Source organism: Haliotis asinina, chromosome 2 (assembly GCF_037392515.1).
Source record: "Haliotis asinina isolate JCU_RB_2024 chromosome 2, JCU_Hal_asi_v2, whole genome shotgun sequence".
In the NCBI taxonomy this organism is placed as follows: domain Eukaryota; kingdom Metazoa; phylum Mollusca; class Gastropoda; order Lepetellida; family Haliotidae; genus Haliotis; species Haliotis asinina.
Window position 1 is genome coordinate 8,285,457 of NC_090281.1, and position 24,988 is coordinate 8,310,444.

The 24,988-nt window shown below is 39.7% G+C and overlaps 1 protein-coding gene across 1 annotated transcript in view; it reads right to left on the minus strand.

The window, feature by feature from the left end:
* Positions 1-3,655: 3,655 nt before the first annotated feature.
* The window catches only part of LOC137274793 (fibropellin-1-like), a 29,120-nt gene continuing 7,787 nt past the window's right edge, over positions 3,656-24,988 (minus strand). The window contains exons 8-37 of the mRNA XM_067808127.1: positions 24,862-24,882; positions 23,796-23,906; positions 23,495-23,527; positions 22,429-22,539; positions 22,128-22,160; positions 21,062-21,172; positions 20,761-20,793; positions 19,694-19,804; positions 19,393-19,425; positions 18,327-18,437; positions 18,026-18,058; positions 16,959-17,069; positions 16,658-16,690; positions 15,591-15,701; positions 15,290-15,322; positions 14,223-14,333; positions 13,922-13,954; positions 11,488-11,598; positions 11,187-11,219; positions 10,120-10,230; positions 9,819-9,851; positions 8,752-8,862; positions 8,451-8,483; positions 7,384-7,494; positions 7,083-7,115; positions 6,016-6,126; positions 5,715-5,747; positions 4,648-4,758; positions 4,256-4,294; positions 3,656-3,795 (exon numbers count right to left, since the gene is read on the minus strand). Of these exons, the coding sequence (XP_067664228.1) occupies positions 3,656-3,795; positions 4,256-4,294; positions 4,648-4,758; positions 5,715-5,747; positions 6,016-6,126; positions 7,083-7,115; positions 7,384-7,494; positions 8,451-8,483; positions 8,752-8,862; positions 9,819-9,851; positions 10,120-10,230; positions 11,187-11,219; positions 11,488-11,598; positions 13,922-13,954; positions 14,223-14,333; positions 15,290-15,322; positions 15,591-15,701; positions 16,658-16,690; positions 16,959-17,069; positions 18,026-18,058; positions 18,327-18,437; positions 19,393-19,425; positions 19,694-19,804; positions 20,761-20,793; positions 21,062-21,172; positions 22,128-22,160; positions 22,429-22,539; positions 23,495-23,527; positions 23,796-23,906; positions 24,862-24,882 (2,183 nt within the window). The remainder of the gene's footprint in view (positions 3,796-4,255; positions 4,295-4,647; positions 4,759-5,714; positions 5,748-6,015; positions 6,127-7,082; positions 7,116-7,383; positions 7,495-8,450; positions 8,484-8,751; positions 8,863-9,818; positions 9,852-10,119; positions 10,231-11,186; positions 11,220-11,487; positions 11,599-13,921; positions 13,955-14,222; positions 14,334-15,289; positions 15,323-15,590; positions 15,702-16,657; positions 16,691-16,958; positions 17,070-18,025; positions 18,059-18,326; positions 18,438-19,392; positions 19,426-19,693; positions 19,805-20,760; positions 20,794-21,061; positions 21,173-22,127; positions 22,161-22,428; positions 22,540-23,494; positions 23,528-23,795; positions 23,907-24,861; positions 24,883-24,988) is intronic.

The window sequence follows — 24,988 nt, forward strand, 5'->3', positions numbered from 1 at the left end:
AATGAGATAGAACTGCCGTTTTTCATGTCAGGTAAACAATTCTTCGAACACGTTTTGGTAATGTTGTTTTCTTTGAACAGATGACGATGGCACCATAACAGCGTCAAGGTGAAGACTAGCACACCTACAAATATCGCTGGCTAAAGAAATACAGACTCGGGATCAGCTGGTATTCGGTTGTTCGCTGTAACGATGATCATTATGTAAATGTTGACCACCACTGTGATGTAACACCATTACTCACGAATCCTATTCGTTTTATGATATGATTACTCGCAGGAAGCTGGGTATATATACTGAGCAGCAAAAGGAACGCAACTTTTTGTCAAATTTTTAAGTAGAAGACATAAACATAAACCCTTACTTTTATGAGATTCGTTTTGATGAAATTTGCGTTTCGTATGTTGTTCAGTATAGGTATAATGCCACACACGTCATCATGCTGAATCCCGTTTCTGGAGCATTGAGTGAATCCTATTTTTTATTTCCACCACACTGTCACTGACGAAGTGCTATGGGGTTCAACCCGTGAATCTCCATGTCTGTGTATACACATGGCCGACACGGCATATTATATGAGCACAAGTTTATTCACATATACACATTGTTGTGTGGACTGATAATTAGCTGTGGGCGTTCACTGCTTCCTTGGTGATCTGAAAGTACGCAGGGTATTTGAACATTATGAAAAATTCGCATACAGTTAACATACATGTCAGTTATATGGAGCGTCAGCATTAGTGGGAAGCACGCTTTAAATCCTGTGCCAAACGGTGTGCGTGCGTTTGATTGGACGCCTGTCCAACAAGGTTCGGGTCATGTCACAGCGTGTCTGCGTTATCAGAGGGATACGGTCACACCACAACCGCCTACCACTTCTGTAAAGAGCACGGTCGTGCATATTGTTTGTTTGTTACTGAACGCCGCACTCAGCTGCATTACATCTTCATGGCGGCCATGCATATGGTTTGTTTGTTGCTGAACACCGCACTCAGCAGTATTACATCCTCATGGCGGTAATGCAGATGGTTTCTTTGTTGCTAAACGCCGCACTCAGCAGTATTACATCTATATGGCGGTAATGCAGATGGTTTCTTTGTTGCTAAACGCCGCACTCAGCAGTATTACATCCTCATGGCGGTAATGCAGATGGTTTCTTTGTTGCTAAACGCCGCACTCAGCAGTATTACATCTATATGGCGGTAATGCAGATGGTTTGTTTGTTGCTGAACACCGCACTCAGCAGTATTACATCTATATCGCGGTAATGCAGATGGTTTCTTTGTTGCTAAACGCCGCACTCAGCAGTATTACATCTATATGGCGGTAATGCAGATGGTTTGTTTGTTGCTGAACACCGCACTCAGCAGTATTACATCTATATGGCGGTAATGCAGATGGTTTGTTTGTTGCTTAACACCGCACTCAGCAGTATTACATCTATATGGCGGTAATGCAGATGGTTTGTTTGTTGCTAAACGCCGCACTCAGCAGTATTACATCTATATGGCGGTAATGCAGATGGTTTCTTTGTTGCTGAACACCGCACTCAGCAGTATTACATCTATATGGCGGTAATGCAGATGGTTTCTTTGTTGCTAAACGCCGCACTCAGCAGTATTGCATCTATATGGCGGTAATGCAGATGGTTTCTTTGTTGCTGAACACCGCACTCAGCAGTATTACATCTATATGGCGGTAATGCAGATGGTTTGTTTGTTGCTGAACACCGCACTCAGCAGTATTACATCTATATGGCGGTAATGCAGATGGTTTCTTTGTTGCTAAACGCCGCACTCAGCAGTATTACATCTATATGGCGGTAATGCAGATGGTTTCTTTGTTGCTGAACACCGCACTCAGCAGTATTACATCTATATGGCGGTAATGCAGATGGTTTGTTTGTTGCTTAACACCGCACTCAGCAGTATTACATCCTCATGGCGGCCATGCATATGGTTTGTTTGTTGCTGAACACCGCACTCAGCAGTATTACATAATCATGGCGGTAATGCAGATGGTTTGTTTGTTGCTAAACGCCGCACTCAGCAGTATTACATCTATATGGCGGTAATGCAGATGGTTTCTTTGTTGCTGAACACCGCACTCAGCAGTATTACATCTATATGGCGGTAATGCAGATGGTTTGTTTGTTGCTGAACACCGCACTCAGCAGTATTACATCTATATGGCGGTAATGCAGATGGTTTGTTTGTTGCTAAACGCCGCACTCAGCAGTATTACATCCTCATGGCGGTAATGCAGATGGTTTGTTTGTTGCTAAACGCCGCACTCAGCAGTATTACATCTATATGGCGGTAATGCAGATGGTTTCTTTGTTGCTAAACGCCGCACTCAGCAGTATTACATCTATATGGCGGTAATGCAGATGGTTTCTTTGTTGCTAAACGCCGCACTCAGCAGTATTACATCCTCATGGCGGTAATGCAGATGGTTTCTTTGTTGCTTAACACCGCACTCAGCAGTATTACATCCTCATGGCGGCCATGCAGATGGTTTGTTTGTTGCTAAACACCGCACTCAGCAGTATTACATCTATATGGCGGTAATGCAGATGGTTTCTTTGTTGCTAAACGCCGCACTCAGCAGTATTACATCCTCATGGCGGTAATGCAGATGGTTTGTTTGTTGCTAAACACCGCACTCAGCAGTATTACATCCTCATGGCGGCCATGCAGATGGTGTTGACAAGCCAGGGAACACTGTGGACCTTACGTTTAACTAACAACCATAGACAATCCAAAAAACACAGAAGACACCTCAAGATTATTATGGGCTCGGAACATACTGATGATTGTTATTTAGGAGGATTATTGGGTGGATAATACATGCGTGCGCAGTTTCATGGATGTAACAACTGCAGGTGAGCTTGAAATCAGTGGGGTTAAATAGTATTTTGAAAATACAGGTAATGTGAGAATCAGTATTTAGAAACCAGTATTTTGCAGGTGAACTGAGACTCCTGTTTCAGATATGCAACCACCCATGCAGGTGACGTAACAACCTTGCGATACATGCACTACACATGTAGGTGTGCTAAGAATATCATGTCATACGTGCTGGCATATAGGCAGGTGAGCTGACAATCTTGTCATACATGGAGCCATGCATGCAGGTGAGCTAAGAATCATGTCATACTTGCAGCCATGGATGCAGATGACCTAAGAATCCTGTCATACATGGAACCATGCATGCAGGTCAGCCAAGAATATTGTAACCCTTGCATCCATACATGCAGGTAACTAAGAATCTTGTCATACATTCAGTCATACATGTAGATGAGCTAAGAATCTTGTCATACATGCAGTCATGCATGCAGGGGAGCTAAGCTTCTTGTCATGCATGCAGTCATACATGCAGGTGAGCTAAGAATCTTGTCATACATGCCGTCATGCATGCAGGGGAGCTAAGCATCTTGTCATACCTGCAACCATGCCTGCAGGTGACCTAAGAATCTCATCATACATACAGGTGATCTAAGAATCTTGTCATACATGCAACCCTGCATGCAGATGAGCAAGAATCATGTCATACATATAGCCACACATATGTAGCATGTGAGCTAAGACTTTTGTCATATATGCAGCCATGCATGCAGGTGATCTGACACTGGGACAATTACCCTGAGACTTACTCAGTGACTGAAGCCGAGGAGAGCCTTGATCTGCTGGAGCACCTGTTGGACCATCTGCAGCTTCTGCTGGGAAGTGTTGGACTTGTTGAGCGCTTGCTGCAGCATGTTGTACACCTGGGTCACGGTGATGTTGGAGGAATCTGAACACGGAATTAAGAATGACTGAGTGAGTAACACATGCTGAAGGGGAAAGCCAGACCTCGTAAAGGTTTAAACACTGAAATTCATCTTAAATCTAGCTACATTCCACAAGACATTAAATCCGTTATCACTATTTAATTCCTAGATATTGTTTCAATATTGGTTCAGAATATTCCAGCAATATTATTGCTTGGGCTTTCACATATTGTTTCCAGAATCTGATTATATGACGTGTGCCTGTTTGTGTTTAACGCTGCAGTCAGCAGCATTCCAGCAATATAGTGATGGTATGTAAGTAATCGAGTCTGGACCAGACAATACATTGATCAACATCATAAGCGTTTGGTGACAAAAGATAGACGATATGCCTAATCCGCGATATAATGCTTGAAAACAAAAAGGGACCCCTTGATGTCTTGTAGCCGTAGGTTTCAAGGTATAGCAGTACAGGTAACCCACCTGATGCAGGAAACGCTGTTGTTTCGTTGTAGAACGGATCTGAAATGTTCACATGTTTAATGTATAACAGGAAAAAATAATTAGGGACATTTTAAGTCGACGGTTTTTTGTTGACTTATCACTCCATCTTCTAAATGTAACATGCTACTACGTAATATTCGAAATATCTTTCTCATCGTTTTAAACAACAGAAATTCCTCAAAACTAATTATATTTCCCCCTCTTATATACTATTCATTCCTTTTCTGTATCATATGCATAGCCTATGTGACTGTGGAATCATAATTCAAATAAACTCTTTTTCTCTCTTTGTACAGTGTCACAAGATGTACGTTTTGCATCAATAAAATCCGTATCCACTAACACTGAAAAAACAACCCACATGTACTTACACTGACAACGTGATCCAGAGTAACCGTTGTTGCACATGCAGTAATAGCTGTTGCCACTGGGGTAACAGTAGCCACCGTTCAAACAAGGGCCGGAGGCACAAGAACTGTTTCCTTAAAGAATAACAGGATACTGATAGTTTTCATGTAGGTCAATCCAACAGCACGTGGAATACTCTGTGATTCAGTAAGCAAGGGGTGTTGCAGACATGACCTACCCTATCTCAAAAGTAGGGAAATTTCACTATATTACATGGCACCTATTCACCACTCAACCATCATCCATCGTCAAACAAGTAGGGCTTATTGTAGCTCTTAGGTAATCCAAAGGGACATAAACACTGTGTGTTGTGCATTCTTTCTGCATCAAACCACCTACGGGGAAACATGTACTGAGTACTGAAGGCCAACTTTACGTTGTGTCGTTCTTGTGGAATGAAATAGGTGGTAAAAGAACACTTTCTCCACTTTTTATCCACAGAGAAACAGGCGCAGTGATGTTGTGGACACATTTCCACCAAATCAATTACAGGACACCAAGCAAAACTTACTTTGGATCTCTTCACACTGTATCAAAAATCGGACAACAAACATGGACTATGTTTCATCTGCACTACACTTCCTTATCCGCAGGGAAACAAGCATAGTGATAACGTGCTCCTATTTTGCACTAAAATGACCATTGGCAAACAAGCATCCACACAATGCACCTGTAAAGCACTACATCTCCACAGGCGTTTTCTTTGTCTTCAACTTACATTTCAATAGAATGTGAAATACCCTTGAAGGAATAAGCATGGGATGTGATGAAGTTAATCATATCCAGATTAACAGTGCAGAAAATATCAATCAGGCCATTGTCACTCTTTTTTAACTAGACACATTTACGGAGAGAAAAGTATTGAGTACTAAGGGCCAATTTCATGATTTTGATAACGTGAACCTATTCTCCACTAAATCGTTCATTACAAAACCAACATTTCATACTGGAGACCTTTTCTTTACCATACCATCTTAGGAAATGTACTCAATTTAGTTTTCTGCAAAGTCGTAACGTCAGTTTCTATTACCTGTGCTGTTGCTCGATGTGTTGCTGTTAATATCTGTAAATACAAATAGGTTTCATCAAACTTCATTATGCAGTTACTTATCACAGACCATGGCTATCATATTTTGTCATATATTAAAAGTATTCTACATCAAAATGCAGTGAAAGGGAGAGAAAGGTGCCACTGAGGTAAATTACTACTAAAGGTCAGTTAAGGCACTGCTCAAGGTTATGCAATCTCCTCAACATAATTGAAAAAATGACAAAGTTCACACTTTACATCCTGGTACTTAACATCCACATATACTTCCACATGTACTTACACTGACAACGTGATCCAGAGTAACCGTTGTTGCACATGCAGTAATAGCTGTTGCCACTGGGGTAACAGTAGCCACCGTTCAAACAAGGGCCGGAGGCACAAGAACTGTTTCCTTAAAGAATAACAGGATACTGATAGTTTTCATGTAGGTCAATCCAACAGCACGTGGAATACTCTGCGATTCAGTAAGCAAGGGGTGTTGCAGACATGACCTACCCTATCTCAAAAGTAGGGAAATTTCACTATAGTACATGGTACCTATTCACCACTCAACCATCATCCATTCTCAAACATGTAGGGCTTATTGTAGCTCTTAGGTAATCCAAAGGGACATAAACACTGTATGTTGTGCATTCTTTCTGCATCAAACCACCTATGGGGAAACATGTACTGAGTACTGAAGGCCAACCTTACGTTGTGTCGTTCTTGTGGAATGAAATAGGTGGTAAAAGACCACTTTCTCCACTTTTTATCCACAGAGAAACAGGCGCAGTGATGTTGTGGACACATTTCCACCAAATCAATTACAGGACACCAAGCAAAACTTACTTTGGATCTTTCCACACTGTATCAAAAATCGGACAACAAACATGAACTATGTTTCACCTGCACTACACTTGCTTATCCAGAGGGAAACAAGCATAGTGATAACGTGCTCCTATTTTGCACTAAAATGACCATTAGCAAACAAGCATCCACACAATGCACCTGTAAAGCACCATATCTCCACAGGCGTTTTCTTTGTCTTCAACTTACATTTCAATAGAATGTGAAATACCCTTGAAGGAATAAGCATGGGATGTGATGAAGTTAATCATATCCAGATTAACAGTGCAGAAAATATCAATCAGGCCATTGTCACTCTTTTTTAACTAGACACATCTACGGAGAGAAAAGTATTGAGTACTAAGAGCCAATTTCATGATTTTGATAACGTGAACCTATTCTCCACTAAATCGTTCATTACAAAACCAACATTTCATACTGGAGACCTTTTCTTTACCATGCCATCTTAGGAAATGTACTCAATTTAGTTTTCTGCAAAGTCGTAACGTCAGTTTCTATTACCTGTGCTGTTGCTCGATGTGTTGCTGTTAATATCTGTAAATACAAATAGGTTTCATCAAACTTCATCATGCAGTTACTTATCACAGACCATGGCTATCATATTTTGTTATATATTAAAAGTATTCTACATCAAAATGCAGTGAAAGGGAGAGAAAGGTGCCACTGGGGTAAATTACTACTAAAGGTCAGTTAAGGCACTGCTCAAGGTTATGCAATCTCCTCAACATAATTGAAAAAATGACAAAGTTCACACTTTACATCCTGGTACTTAACATCCACATATACTTCCACATGTACTTACACTGACAACGTGATCCAGAGTAACCGTTGTTGCACATGCAGTAGTAGCTGTTGCCACTGGGGTAACAGTAGCCACCGTTCAAACAAGGGCCGGAGGCACAAGAACTGTTTCCTTAAAGAATAACAGGATACTGATAGTTTTCATGTAGGTCAATCCAACAGCACGTGGAATACTCTGTGATTCAGTAAGCAAGGGGTGTTGCAGACATGACCTACCCTATCTCAAAAGTAGGGAAATTTCACTATAGTACATGGTACCTATTCACCACTCAACCATCATCCATTCTCAAACATGTAGGGCTTATTGTAGCTCTTAGGTAATCCAAAGGGACATAAACACTGTATGTTGTGCATTCTTTCTGCATCAAACCACCTATGGGGAAACATGTACTGAGTACTGAAGGCCAACTTTACGTTGTGTCGTTCTTGTGGAATGAAATAGGTGGTAAAAGACCACTTTCTCCACTTTTTATCCACAGAGAAACAGGCGCAGTGATGTTGTGGACACATTTCCACCAAATCAATTACAGGACACCAAGCAAAACTTACTTTGGATCTTTCCACACTGTATCAAAAATCGGACAACAAACATGAACTATGTTTCACCTACACTATACCTGCTTATCCAGAGGGAAACAAGCATAGTGATAACGTGCTCCTATTTTGCACTAAAATGACCATTAGCAAACAAGCATCCACACAATGCACCTGTAAAGCACCATATCTCCACAGGCGTTTTCTTTGTCTTCAACTTACATTTCAATAGAATGTGAAATACCCTTGAAGGAATAAGCATGGGATGTGATGAAGTTAATCATATCCAGATTAACAGTGCAGAAAATATCAATCAGGCCATTGTCACTCTTTTTTAACTAGACACATCTACGGAGAGAAAAGTATTGAGTACTAAGGGCCAATTTCATGATTTTGATAACGTGAACCTATTCTCCACTAAATCGTTCATTACAAAACCAACATTTCATACTGGAGACCTTTTCTTTACCATACCATCTTAGGAAATTTACTCAATTTAGTTTTCTGCAAAGTCGTAACGTCAGTTTCTGTTACCTGTGCTGTTGCTCGATGTGTTGCTGTTAATATCTGTAAAGAGAAATAGGTTTCATCAAACTTCATTATTCAGTTACTTATCACAGACCATGGCTATCATATTTTGTTATATATTAAAAGTATTCTACATCAAAATGCAGTGAAAGGGAGAGAAAGGTGCCACTGAGGTAAATTACTACTAACGGTCAGTTAAGGCACTGCTCAAGGTTATGCAATCTCCTCAACATAATTGAAAAAATGACAAAGTTCACACTTTACATCCTGGTACTTAACATCCACATATACTTCCACATGTACTTACACTGACAACGTGATCCAGAGTAACCGTTGTTGCACATGCAGTAGTAGCTGTTGCCACTGGGGTAACAGTAGCCACCGTTCAAACAAGGGCCGGAGGCACAAGAACTGTTTCCTTAAAGAATAACAGGATACTGATAGTTTTCATGTAGGTCAATCCAACAGCACGTGGAATACTCTGCGATTCAGTAAGCAAGGGGTGTTGCAGACATGACCTACCCTATCTCAAAAGTAGGGAAATTTCACTATAGTACATGGTACCTATTCACCACTCAACCATCATCCATTCTCAAACATGTAGGGCTTATTGTAGCTCTTAGGTAATCCAAAGGGACATAAACACTGTATGTTGTGCATTCTTTCTGCATCAAACCAACTATGGGGAAACATGTACTGAGTACTGAAGGCCAACCTTACGTTGTGTCGTTCTTGTGGAATGAAATAGGTGGTAAAAGACCACTTTCTCCACTTTTTATCCACAGAGAAACAGGCGCAGTGATGTTGTGGACACATTTCCACCAAATCAATTACAGGACACCAAGCAAAACTTACTTTGGATCTTTCCACACTGTATCAAAAATCGGACAACAAACATGAACTATGTTTCACCTGCACTACACTTGCTTATCCAGAGGGAAACAAGCATAGTGATAACGTGCTCCTATTTTGCACTAAAATGACCATTGGCAAACAAGCATCCACACAATGCACCTGTAAAGCACCATATCTCCACAGGCGTTTTCTTTGTCTTCAACTTACATTTCAATAGAATGTGAAATACCCTTGAAGGAATAAGCATGGGATGTGATGATGTTAATCATATCCAGATTAACAGTGCAGAAAATATCAATCAGGCCATTGTCACTCTTTTTTAACTAGACACATCTACGGAGAGAAAAGTATTGAGTACTAAGAGCCAATTTCATGATTTTGATAACGTGAACCTATTCTCCACTAAATCGTTCATTACAAAACCAACATTTCATACTGGAGACCTTTTCTTTACCATGCCATCTTAGGAAATGTACTCAATTTAGTTTTCTGCAAAGTCGTAACGTCAGTTTCTATTACCTGTGCTGTTGCTCGATGTGTTGCTGTTAATATCTGTAAATACAAATAGGTTTCATCAAACTTCATCATGCAGTTACTTATCACAGACCATGGCTATCATATTTTGTTATATATTAAAAGTATTCTACATCAAAATGCAGTGAAAGGGAGAGAAAGGTGCCACTGGGGTAAATTACTACTAAAGGTCAGTTAAGGCACTGCTCAAGGTTATGCAATCTCCTCAACATAATTGAAAAAATGACAAAGTTCACACTTTACATCCTGGTACTTAACATCCACATATACTTCCACATGTACTTACACTGACAACGTGATCCAGAGTAACCGTTGTTGCACATGCAGTAGTAGCTGTTGCCACTGGGGTAACAGTAGCCACCGTTCAAACAAGGGCCGGAGGCACAAGAACTGTTTCCTTAAAGAATAACAGGATACTGATAGTTTTCATGTAGGTCAATCCAACAGCACGTGGAATACTCTGTGATTCAGTAAGCAAGGGGTGTTGCAGACATGACCTACCCTATCTCAAAAGTAGGGAAATTTCACTATAGTACATGGTACCTATTCACCACTCAACCATCATCCATTCTCAAACATGTAGGGCTTATTGTAGCTCTTAGGTAATCCAAAGGGACATAAACACTGTATGTTGTGCATTCTTTCTGCATCAAACCACCTATGGGGAAACATGTACTGAGTACTGAAGGCCAACTTTACGTTGTGTCGTTCTTGTGGAATGAAATAGGTGGTAAAAGACCACTTTCTCCACTTTTTATCCACAGAGAAACAGGCGCAGTGATGTTGTGGACACATTTCCACCAAATCAATTACAGGACACCAAGCAAAACTTACTTTGGATCTTTCCACACTGTATCAAAAATCGGACAACAAACATGAACTATGTTTCACCTACACTATACTTGCTTATCCAGAGGGAAACAAGCATAGTGATAACGTGCTCCTATTTTGCACTAAAATGACCATTAGCAAACAAGCATCCACACAATGCACCTGTAAAGCACCATATCTCCACAGGCGTTTTCTTTGTCTTCAACTTACATTTCAATAGAATGTGAAATACCCTTGAAGGAATAAGCATGGGATGTGATGAAGTTAATCATATCCAGATTAACAGTGCAGAAAATATCAATCAGGCCATTGTCACTCTTTTTTAACTAGACACATCTACGGAGAGAAAAGTATTGAGTACTAAGGGCCAATTTCATGATTTTGATAACGTGAACCTATTCTCCACTAAATCGTTCATTACAAAACCAACATTTCATACTGGAGACCTTTTCTTTACCATACCATCTTAGGAAATTTACTCAATTTAGTTTTCTGCAAAGTCGTAACGTCAGTTTCTGTTACCTGTGCTGTTGCTCGATGTGTTGCTGTTAATATCTGTAAAGAGAAATAGGTTTCATCAAACTTCATTATTCAGTTACTTATCACAGACCATGGCTATCATATTTTGTTATATATTAAAAGTATTCTACATCAAAATGCAGTGAAAGGGAGAGAAAGGTGCCACTGAGGTAAATTACTACTAACGGTCAGTTAAGGCACTGCTCAAGGTTATGCAATCTCCTCAACATAATTGAAAAAATGACAAAGTTCACACTTTACATCCTGGTACTTAACATCCACATATACTTCCACATGTACTTACACTGACAACGTGATCCAGAGTAACCGTTGTTGCACATGCAGTAGTAGCTGTTGCCACTGGGGTAACAGTAGCCACCGTTCAAACAAGGGCCGGAGGCACAAGAACTGTTTCCTTAAAGAATAACAGGATACTGATAGTTTTCATGTAGGTCAATCCAACAGCACGTGGAATACTCTGCGATTCAGTAAGCAAGGGGTGTTGCAGACATGACCTACCCTATCTCAAAAGTAGGGAAATTTCACTATAGTACATGGTACCTATTCACCACTCAACCATCATCCATTCTCAAACATGTAGGGCTTATTGTAGCTCTTAGGTAATCCAAAGGGACATAAACACTGTATGTTGTGCATTCTTTCTGCATCAAACCACCTATGGGGAAACATGTACTGAGTACTGAAGGCCAACCTTATGTTGTGTCGTTCTTGTGGAATGAAATAGGTGGTAAAAGACCACTTTCTCCACTTTTTATCCACAGAGAAACAGGCGCAGTGATGTTGTGGACACATTTCCACCAAATCAATTACAGGACACCAAGCAAAACTTACTTTGGATCTTTCCACACTGTATCAAAAATCGGACAACAAACATGAACTATGTTTCACCTGCACTACACTTGCTTATCCAGAGGGAAACAAGCATAGTGATAACGTGCTCCTATTTTGCACTAAAATGACCATTGGCAAACAAGCATCCACACAATGCACCTGTAAAGCACCATATCTCCACAGGCGTTTTCTTTGTCTTCAACTTACATTTCAATAGAATGTGAAATACCCTTGAAGGAATAAGCATGGGATGTGATGATGTTAATCATATCCAGATTAACAGTGCAGAAAATATCAATCAGGCCATTGTCACTCTTTTTTAACTAGACACATCTACGGAGAGAAAAGTATTGAGTACTAAGAGCCAATTTCATGATTTTGATAACGTGAACCTATTCTCCACTAAATCGTTCATTACAAAACCAACATTTCATACTGGAGACCTTTTCTTTACCATGCCATCTTAGGAAATGTACTCAATTTAGTTTTCTGCAAAGTCGTAACGTCAGTTTCTATTACCTGTGCTGTTGCTCGATGTGTTGCTGTTAATATCTGTAAATACAAATAGGTTTCATCAAACTTCATCATGCAGTTACTTATCACAGACCATGGCTATCATATTTTGTTATATATTAAAAGTATTCTACATCAAAATGCAGTGAAAGGGAGAGAAAGGTGCCACTGAGGTAAATTACTACTAAAGGTCAGTTAAGGCACTGCTCAAGGTTATGCAATCTTCTCAATGTAATTGAAAAAGTGACAAAGTTCACACTTTACATCCTGGTACTTAACATCCACATATACTTCCACACGTACTTAACTGACAACGTGATCCAGAGTAGCCATTGTTGCACATGCAGTAGTAGCTGTTGCCACTGGGGTAACAGTAGCCACCGTTCAAACAAGGGCCGGAGGCACAAGAACTGTTTCCTTAAAGAATAACAGGACATTGATAGTTTTCATGCAGGTCAATCCAACAGCACGTGGAATACTCTGCGATTCAGTAAGCAAGGGGTGTTGCAGACATGACCTACCCTATCTCAAAAGTAGGGAAATTTCACTATAGTACATGGTACCTATTCACCACTCAACCATCATCCATTCTCAAACATGTAGGGCTTATTGTAGCTCTTAGGTAATCCAAAGGGACATAAACACTGTATGTTGTGCATTCTTTCTGCATCAAACCACCTACGGGGAAACATGTACTGAGTACTGATGGCCAACCTTACGTTGTGTCGTTCTTGTGGAATGAAATAGGTGGTAAAGGAACACTTTCTCCACTTTTTATCCACAGAGAAACAGGCGCAGTGATGTTGTGGACACATTTCCACCAAATCAATTACAGGACACCAAGCAAAACTTACTTTGGATCTTTCCACACTGTATCAAAAATCGGACAACAAACATGAACTATGTTTCACCTGCACTACACTTGCTTATCCAGAGGGAAACAAGCATAGTGATAACGTGCTCCTATTTTGCACTAAAATGACCATTAGCAAACAAGCATCCACACAATGCACCTGTAAAGCACCATATCTCCACAGGCGTTTTCTTTGTCTTCAACTTACATTTCAATAGAATGTGAAATACCCTTGAAGGAATAAGCATGGGATGTGATGAAGTTAATCATATCCAGATTAACAGTGCAGAAAATATCAATCAGGCCATTGTCACTCTTTTTTAACTAGACACATCTACGGAGAGAAAAGTATTGAGTACTAAGAGCCAATTTCATGATTTTGATAACGTGAACCTATTCTCCACTAAATCGTTCATTACAAAACCAACATTTCATACTGGAGACCTTTTCTGTACCATGCCATCTTAGGAAATGTACTCAATTTAGTTTTCTGCAAAGTCGTAACGTCAGTTTCTATTACCTGTGCTGTTGCTCGATGTGTTGCTGTTAATATCTGTAAATACAAATAGGTTTCATCAAACTTCATCATGCAGTTACTTATCACAGACCATGGCTATCACATTTTGTAATATATTAAAAGTATTCTACATCAAAATGCAGTGAAAGGGAGAGAAAGGTGCCACTGGGGTAAATTACTACTAAAGGTCAGTTAAGGCACTGCTCAAGGTTATGCAATCTCCTCAACATAATTGAAAAAATGACAAAGTTCACACTTTACATCCTGGTACTTAACATCCACATATACTTCCACATGTACTTACACTGACAACGTGATCCAGAGTAACCGTTGTTGCACATGCAGTAGTAGCTGTTGCCACTGGGGTAACAGTAGCCACCGTTCAAACAAGGGCCGGAGGCACAAGAACTGTTTCCTTAAAGAATAACAGGATACTGATAGTTTTCATGTAGGTCAATCCAACAGCACGTGGAATACTCTGTGATTCAGTAAGCAAGGGGTGTTGCAGACATGACCTACCCTATCTCAAAAGTAGGGAAATTTCACTATAGTACATGGTACCTATTCACCACTCAACCATCATCCATTCTCAAACATGTAGGGCTTATTGTAGCTCTTAGGTAATCCAAAGGGACATAAACACTGTATGTTGTGCATTCTTTCTGCATCAAACCACCTATGGGGAAACATGTACTGAGTACTGAAGGCCAACCTTACGTTGTGTCGTTCTTGTGGAATGAAATAGGTGGTAAAAGACCACTTTCTCCACTTTTTATCCACAGAGAAACAGGCGCAGTGATGTTGTGGACACATTTCCACCAAATCAATTACAGGACACCAAGCAAAACTTACTTTGGATCTTTCCACACTGTATCAAAAATCGGACAACAAACATGAACTATGTTTCACCTACACTATACCTGCTTATCCAGAGGGAAACAAGCATACTGATAACGTGCTCCTATTTTGCACTAAAATGACCATTAGCAAACAAGCATCCACACAATGCACCTGTAAAGCACCATATCTCCACAGGCGTTTTCTTTGTCTTCAACTTACATTTCAATAGAATGTGAAATACCCTTGAAGGAATAAGCATGGGATGTGATGAAGTTAATCATATCCAGATTAACAGTGCAGAAAATATCAATCAGGCCATTGTCACTCTTTTTTAACTAGACACATCTACGGAGAGAAAAGTATTGAGTACTAAGGGCCAATTTCATGATTTTGATAACGTGAACCTATTCTCCACTAAATCGTTCATTACAAAACCAACATTTCATACTGGAGACCTTTTCTTTACCATACCATCTTAGGAAATTTACTCAATTTAGTTTTCTGCAAAGTCGTAACGTCAGTTTCTGTTACCTGTGCTGTTGCTCGATGTGTTGCTGTTAATATCTGTAAAGAGAAATAGGTTTCATCAAACTTCATTATGCAGTTACTTATCACAGACCATGGCTATCATATTTTGTTATATATTAAAAGTATTCTACATCAAAATGCAGTGAAAGGGAGAGAAAGGTGCCACTGAGGTAAATTACTACTAACGGTCAGTTAAGGCACTGCTCAAGGTTATGCAATCTCCTCAACATAATTGAAAAAATGACAAAGTTCACACTTTACATCCTGGTACTTAACATCCACATATACTTCCACATGTACTTACACTGACAACGTGATCCAGAGTAACCGTTGTTGCACATGCAGTAGTAGCTGTTGCCACTGGGGTAACAGTAGCCACCGTTCAAACAAGGGCCGGAGGCACAAGAACTGTTTCCTTAAAGAATAACAGGATACTGATAGTTTTCATGTAGGTCAATCCAACAGCACGTGGAATACTCTGCGATTCAGTAAGCAAGGGGTGTTGCAGACATGACCTACCCTATCTCAAAAGTAGGGAAATTTCACTATAGTACATGGTACCTATTCACCACTCAACCATCATCCATTCTCAAACATGTAGGGCTTATTGTAGCTCTTAGGTAATCCAAAGGGACATAAACACTGTATGTTGTGCATTCTTTCTGCATCAAACCACCTATGGGGAAACATGTACTGAGTACTGAAGGCCAACCTTACGTTGTGTCGTTCTTGTGGAATGAAATAGGTGGTAAAAGACCACTTTCTCCACTTTTTATCCACAGAGAAACAGGCGCAGTGATGTTGTGGACACATTTCCACCAAATCAATTACAGGACACCAAGCAAAACTTACTTTGGATCTTTCCACACTGTATCAAAAATCGGACAACAAACATGAACTATGTTTCACCTGCACTACACTTGCTTATCCAGAGGGAAACAAGCATAGTGATAACGTGCTCCTATTTTGCACTAAAATGACCATTGGCAAACAAGCATCCACACAATGCACCTGTAAAGCACCATATCTCCACAGGCGTTTTCTTTGTCTTCAACTTACATTTCAATAGAATGTGAAATACCCTTGAAGGAATAAGCATGGGATGTGATGAAGTTAATCATATCCAGATTAACAGTGCAGAAAATATCAATCAGGCCATTGTCACTCTTTTTTAACTAGACACATCTACGGAGAGAAAAGTATTGAGTACTAAGGGCCAATTTCATGATTTTGATAACGTGAACCTATTCTCCACTAAATCGTTCATTACAAAACCAACATTTCATACTGGAGACCTTTTCTTTACCATACCATCTTAGGAAATTTACTCAATTTAGTTTTCTGCAAAGTCGTAACGTCAGTTTCTGTTACCTGTGCTGTTGCTCGATGTGTTGCTGTTAATATCTGTAAAGAGAAATAGGTTTCATCAAACTTCATTATGCAGTTACTTATCACAGACCATGGCTATCATATTTTGTTATATATTAAAAGTATTCTACATCAAAATGCAGTGAAAGGGAGAGAAAGGTGCCACTGAGGTAAATTACTACTAACGGTCAGTTAAGGCACTGCTCAAGGTTATGCAATCTCCTCAACATAATTGAAAAAATGACAAAGTTCACACTTTACATCCTGGTACTTAACATCCACATATACTTCCACATGTACTTACACTGACAACGTGATCCAGAGTAACCGTTGTTGCACATGCAGTAGTAGCTGTTGCCACTGGGGTAACAGTAGCCACCGTTCAAACAAGGGCCGGAGGCACAAGAACTGTTTCCTTAAAGAATAACAGGATACTGATAGTTTTCATGTAGGTCAATCCAACAGCACGTGGAATACTCTGTGATTCAGTAAGCAAGGGGTGTTGCAGACATGACCTACCCTATCTCAAAAGTAGGGAAATTTCACTATAGTACATGGTACCTATTCACCACTCAACCATCATCCATTCTCAAACATGTAGGGCTTATTGTAGCTCTTAGGTAATCCAAAGGGACATAAACACTGTATGTTGTGCATTCTTTCTGCATCAAACCACCTATGGGGAAACATGTACTGAGTACTGAAGGCCAACCTTACGTTGTGTCGTTCTTGTGGAATGAAATAGGTGGTAAAAGACCACTTTCTCCACTTTTTATCCACAGAGAAACAGGCGCAGTGATGTTGTGGACACATTTCCACCAAATCAATTACAGGACACCAAGCAAAACTTACTTTGGATCTTTCCACACTGTATCAAAAATCGGACAACAAACATGAACTATGTTTCACCTGCACTACACTTGCTTATCCAGAGGGAAACAAGCATAGTGATAACGTGCTCCTATTTTGCACTAAAATGACCATTGGCAAACAAGCATCCACACAATGCACCTGTAAAGCACCATATCTCCACAGGCGTTTTCTTTGTCTTCAACTTACATTTCAATAGAATGTGAAATACCCTTGAAGGAATAAGCATGGGATGTGATGAAGTTAATCATATCCAGATTAACAGTGCAGAAAATATCAATCAGGCCATTGTCACTCTTTTTTAACTAGACACATCTACGGAGAGAAAAGTATTGAGTACTAAGAGCCAATTTCATGATTTTGATAACGTGAACCTATTCTCCACTAAATCGTTCATTACAAAACCAACATTTCATACTGGAGACCTTTTCTTTACCATGCCATCTTAGGAAATGTACTCAATTTAGTTTTCTGCAAAGTCGTAACGTCAGTTTCTATTACCTGTGCTGTTGCTCGATGTGTTGCTGTTAATATCTGTAAATACAAATAGGTTTCATCAAACTTCATCATGCAGTTACTTATCACAGACCATGGCTATCATATTTTGTCATATATTAAAAGTATTCTACATCAAAATGCAGTGAAAGGGAGAGAAAGGTGCCACTGAGGTAAATTACTACTAAAGGTCAGTTAAGGCACTGCTCAAGGTTATGCAATCTTCTCAATGTAATTGAAAAAGTGACAAAGTTCACACTTTACATCCTGGTACTTAACATCCACATATACTTCCACACGTACTTACACTGACAACGTGATCCAGAGTAGCCATTGTTGCACATGCAGTAGTAGCTGTTGCCACTGGGGTAACAGTAGCCACCGTTCAAACAAGGGCCGGAGGCACAAGAACTGTTTCCTTAAAGAATAACAGGATATTGATAGTTTTCATGCAGGTCAATCCAACAGCACGTGGAATACTCTGCGATTCAGTAAGCAAGGGGTGTTGCAGACATGACCTACCCTATCTCAAAAGTAGGGAAATTTCACTATAGTACATGGTACCTATTCACCACTCAACCATCATCCATTCTCAAACAAGTAGGGCTTATTGTAGCTCTTAGGTAATCCAAAGGGACATAAACACTGTATGTTGTGCATTCTTTCTGCATCAAACCACCTACGGGGAAACATGTACTGAGTACTGATGGCCAACCTTACGTTGTGTCGTTCTTGTGGAATGAAATAGGTGGTAAAGGAACACTTTCTCCACTTTTTATCCACAGAGAAACAGGCGCAGTGATGTTGTGGACACATTTCCACCAAATCAATTACAGGACACCAAGCAAAACTTACTTTGGATCTTTCCACACTGTTTCAAAAATAGGACAACAAACATGGACTATGTTTCACCTGCACTACACTTGCTTATCTGCAGGGAAACAAGCATAGTGATAACGTGCTCCTATTTTGCACTAAAATGACCATTGGCAAACAAGCATCCACACAATGCACCTGTAAAGCACTACATCTCCCCAGGCGTTTTCTTTGTCTTCAACTTACATTTCAATAGAATGTGAAATACCCTTGAAGGAATAAGCATGGGATGTGATGAAGTTAATCATATCCAGATTAACAGTGCAGAAATATCAATGAGACCATTGTCACTCTTTTTTAACTAGACACATCTACGGAGAGAAAAGTATTGAGTACTCAGGGCCAATTTCATGATTTTGATAACGTGAACCTATTCTCCACTAAATCGTTCATTACAAAACCAACATTTCATACTGGAGACCTTTTCTTTACCATACCATCTTAGGAAATGTACTCAATTTAGTTTTCTGCAAAGTCGTAACGTCAGTTTCTATTACCTGTGCTGTTGCTCGATGTGTTGCTGTTAATATCTGTAAATACAAATAGGTTTCATCAAACTTCATCATGCAGTTACTTATCACAGACCATGGCTATCATATTTTGTCATATATTAAAAGTATTCTACATCAAAATGCAGTGAAAGGGAGAGAAAGGTGCCACTGGGGTAAATTACTACTAAAGGTCAGTTAAGGCACTGCTCAAGGTTATGCAATCTCCTCAACATAATTGAAAAAATGACAAAGTTCACACTTTACATCCTGGTACTTAACATCCACATATACTTCCACATGTACTTACACTGACAACGTGATCCAGAGTAACCGTTGTTGCACATGCAGTAGTAGCTGTTGCCACTGGGGTAACAGTAGCCACCGTTCAAACAAGGGCCGGAGGCACAAGAACTGTTTCCTTAAAGAATAACAGGATACTGATAGTTTTCATGCAGGTCAATCCAACAGCACGTGGAATACTCTGCGATTCAGTAAGCAAGGGGTGTTGCAGACATGACCTACCCTATCTCAAAAGTAGGGAAATTTCACTATAGTACATGGTACCTATTCACCACTCAACCATCATCCATTCTCAAACATGTAGGGTTTATTGTAGCTCTTAGGTAATCCAAAGGGACATAAACACTGTATGTTGTGCATTCTTTCTGCATCAAACCACCTATGGGGAAACATGTACTGAGTACTGAAGGCCAACTTTACGTTGTGTCGTTCTTGTGGAATGAAATAGGTGGTAAAAGACCACTTTCTCCACTTTTTATCCACAGAGAAACAGGCGCAGTGATGTTGTGGACACATTTCCACCAAATCAATTACAGGACACCAAGCAAAACTTACTTTGGATCTTTCCACACTGTATCAAAAATCGGACAACAAACATGAACTATGTTTCACCTACACTATACCTGCTTATCCAGAGGGAAACAAGCAAAGTGATAACGTGCTCCTATTTTGCACTAAAATGACCATTGGCAAACAAGCATCCACACAATGCACCTATAAAGCACCATATCTCCACAGGCGTTTTCTTTGTCTTCAACTTACATTTCAATAGAATGTGAAATACCCTTGAAGGAATAAGCATGGGATGTGATGAAGTTAATCATATCCAGATTAACAGTGCAGAAAATATCAATCAGGCCATTGTCACTCTTTTTTAACTAGACACATCTACGGAGAGAAAAGTATTGAGTACTAAGGGCCAATTTCATGATTTTGATAACGTGAACCTATTCTCCACCAAATCGTTCATTACAAAATCAACATTTCATACTGGAGACCTTTTCTGTACCATGCCATCTTAGGAAATGTACTCAATTTAGTTTTCTGCAAAGTCGTAACGTCAGTTTCTATTACCTGTGCTGTTGTTCGATGTGTTGCTGTTAATATCTGTAAAGAGAAATAGGTTTCATCAAACTTCATTATGCAGTTACTTATCACAGACCATGGCTATCATATTTTGTTATATATTAAAAGTATTCTACATCAAAATGCAGTGAAAGGGAGAGAAAGGTGCCACTGAGGTAAATTACTACTAACGGTCAGTTAAGGCACTGCTCAAGGTTATGCAATCTCCTCAACGTAATTGAAAAAATGACAAAGTTCACACTTTACATCCTGGTACTTAACATCCACATATACTTCCACACGTACTTACACTGACAACGTGATCCAGAGTAGCCATTGTTGCACATGCAGTAGTAGCTGTTGCCACTGGGGTAACAGTAGCCACCGTTCAAACAAGGGCCGGAGGCACAAGAACTGTTTCCTTAAAGAATAACAGGATATTGATAGTTTTCATGCAGGTCAATCCAACAGCACGTGGAATACTCTGCGATTCAGTAAGCAAGGGGTGTTGCAGACATGACCTACCCTATCTCAAAAGTAGGGAAATTTCACTATAGTACATGGTACCTATTCACCACTCAACCATCATCCATTCTCAAACATGTAGGGCTTATTGTAGCTCTTAGGTAATCCAAAGGGACATAAACACTGTATGTTGTGCATTCTTTCTGCATCAAACCACCTATGGGGAAACATGTACTGAGTACTGAAGGCCAACCTTACGTTGTGTCGTTCTTGTGGAATGAAATAGGTGGTAAAAGAACACTTTCTCCACTTTTTATCCACAGAGAAACAGGCGCAGTGATGTTGTGGACACATTTCCAGAAAATCAATTACAGGACACCAAGCAAAACTTACTTTGGATCTTTCCACACTGTATCAAAAATAGGACAACAAACATGAACTATGTTTCACCTACACTATACCTGCTTATCCAGAGGGAAACAAGCATAGTGATAACGTGCTCCTATTTTGCACTAAAATGACCATTGGCAAACAAGCATCCACACAATGCACCTGTAAAGCACCATATCTCCACAGGCGTTTTCTTTGTCTTCAACTTACATTTCAATAGAATGTGAAATACCCTTGAAGGAATAAGCAAGGGATGTGATGAAGTTAATCATATCCAGATTAACAGTGCAGAAATATCAATCAGGCCATTGTCACTCTTTTTTAACTAGACACATCTACGGAGAGAAAAGTATTGAGTACTAAGGGCCAATTTCATGATTTTGATAACGTGAACCTATTCTCCACCAAATCGTTCATTACAAAATCAACATTTCATACTGGAGACCTTTTCTGTACCATGCCATCTTAGGAAATGTACTCAATTTAGTTTTCTGCAAAGTCGTAACGTCAGTTTCTGTTACCTGTGCTGTTGCTCGATGTGTTGCTGTTAATATCTGTAAAGAGAAATAGGTTTCATCAAACTTCATTATGCAGTTACTTATCACAGACCATGGCTATCATATTTTGTCATATATTAAAAGTATTCTACATCAAAATGCAGTGAAAGGGAGAGAAAGGTGCCACTGAGGTAAATTACTACTAACGGTCAGTTAAGGCACTGCTCAAGGTTATGCAATCTTCTCAACGTAATTGAAAAAATGACAAAGTTCACACTTTACATCCTGGTACTTAACATCCACATATACTTCCACACGTACTTACACTGACAACGTGATCCAGAGTAGCCATTGTTGCACATGCAGTAGTAGCTGTTGCCACTGGGGTAACAGTAGCCACCGTTCAAACAAGGGCCGGAGGCACAAGAACTGTTTCCTTAAAGAATAACAGGATATTGATAGTTTTCATGCAGGTCAATCCAACAGCACGTGGAATACTCTGCGATTCAGTAAGCAAGGGGTGTTGCAGACATGACCTACCCTATCTCAAAAGTAGGGAAATTTCACTATAGTACATGGTACCTATTCACCACTCAACCATCATCCATTCTCAAACATGTAGGGCTTATTGTAGCTCTTAGGTAATCCAAAGGGACATAAACACTGTATGTTGTGCATTCTTTCTGCATCAAACCACCTATGGGGAAACATGTACTGAGTACTGAAGGCCAACCTTACGTTGTGTCGTTCTTGTGGAATGAAATAGGTGGTAAAAGAACACTTTCTCCACTTTTTATCCACAGAGAAACAGGCGCAGTGATGTTGTGGACACATTTCCAGAAAATCAATTACAGGACACCAAGCAAAACTTACTTTGGATCTTTCCACACTGTATCAAAAATAGGACAACAAACATGAACTATGTTTCACCTACACTATACCTGCTTATCCAGAGGGAAACAAGCATACTGATAACGTGCTCCTATTTTGCACTAAAATGACCATTGGCAAACAAGCATCCACACAATGCACCTGTAAAGCACCATATCTCCACAGGCGTTTTCTTTGTCTTCAACTTACATTTCAATAGAATGTGAAATACCCTTGAAGGAATAAGCAAGGGATGTGATGAAGTTAATCATATCCAGATTAACAGTGCAGAAATATCAATCAGGCCATTGTCACTCTTTTTTAACTAGACACATCTACGGAGAGAAAAGTATTGAGTACTAAGGGCCAATTTCATGATTTTGATAACGTGAACCTATTCTCCACCAAATCGTTCATTACAAAATCAACATTTCATACTGGAGACCTTTTCTGTACCATGCCATCTTAGGAAATGTACTCAATTTAGTTTTCTGCAAAGTCGTAACGTCAGTTTCTGTTACCTGTGCTGTTGCTCGATGTGTTGCTGTTAATATCTGTAAAGAGAAATAGGTTTCATCAAACTTCATTATGCAGTTACTTATCACAGACCATGGCTATCATATTTTGTCATATATTAAAAGTATTCTACATCAAAATGCAGTGAAAGGGAGAGAAAGGTGCCACTGAGGTAAATTACTACTAACGGTCAGTTAAGGCACTGCTCAAGGTTATGCAATCTTCTCAACGTAATTGAAAAAATGACAAAGTTCACACTTTACATCCTGGTACTTAACATCCACATATACTTCCACACGTACTTACACTGACAACGTGATCCAGAGTAGCCATTGTTGCACATGCAGTAGTAGCTGTTGCCACTGGGGTAACAGTAGCCACCGTTCAAACAAGGGCCGGAGGCACAAGAACTGTTTCCTTAAAGAATAACAGGATATTGATAGTTTTCATGCAGGTCAATCCAACAGCACGTGGAATACTCTGCGATTCAGTAAGCAAGGGGTGTTGCAGACATGACCTACCCTATCTCAAAAGTAGGGAAATTTCACTATAGTACATGGTACCTATTCACCACTCAACCATCATCCATTCTCAAACATGTAGGGCTTATTGTAGCTCTTAGGTAATCCAAAGGGACATAAACACTGTATGTTGTGCATTCTTTCTGCATCAAACCACCTATGGGGAAACATGTACTGAGTACTGAAGGCCAACCTTACGTTGTGTCGTTCTTGTGGAATGAAATAGGTGGTAAAAGAACACTTTCTCCACTTTTTATCCACAGAGAAACAGGCGCAGTGATGTTGTGGACACATTTCCACCAAATCAATTACAGGACACCAAGCAAAACTTACTTTGGATCTTTCCACACTGTATCAAAAATAGGACAACACACATGGACTATGTTTCACCTGCACTACACTTGCTTATCCGCAGGGAAACAAGCATAGTGATAACGTGCTCCTATTTTGCACTAAAATGACCATTGGCAAACAAGCATCCACACAATGCACCTGTAAAGCACCATATCTCCACAGGCGTTTTCTTTGTCTTCAACTTACATTTCAATAGAATGTGAAATACCCTTGAAGGAATAAGCAAGGGATGTGATGAAGTTAATCATATCCAGATTAACAGTGCAGAAATATCAATCAGGCCATTGTCACTCTTTTTTAACTAGACACATCTACGGAGAGAAAAGTATTGAGTACTAAGGGCCAATTTCATGATTTTGATAACGTGAACCTATTCTCCACTAAATCGTTCATTACAAAACCAACATTTCATACTGGAGACCTTTTCTTTACCATACCATCTTAGGAAATGTACTCAATTTAGTTTTCTGCAAAGTCGTAACCTCAGATTCTGTTACCTGATGTGTTGCTGTTGATATCTGTAAATAGAAATGTGCTTTATCAAACTTTGTCTTTCATTAAACAGTATTGAATACATTATAGTTGAACGACAATGAATTGTATGAAAAGGACATCAAATCGTGT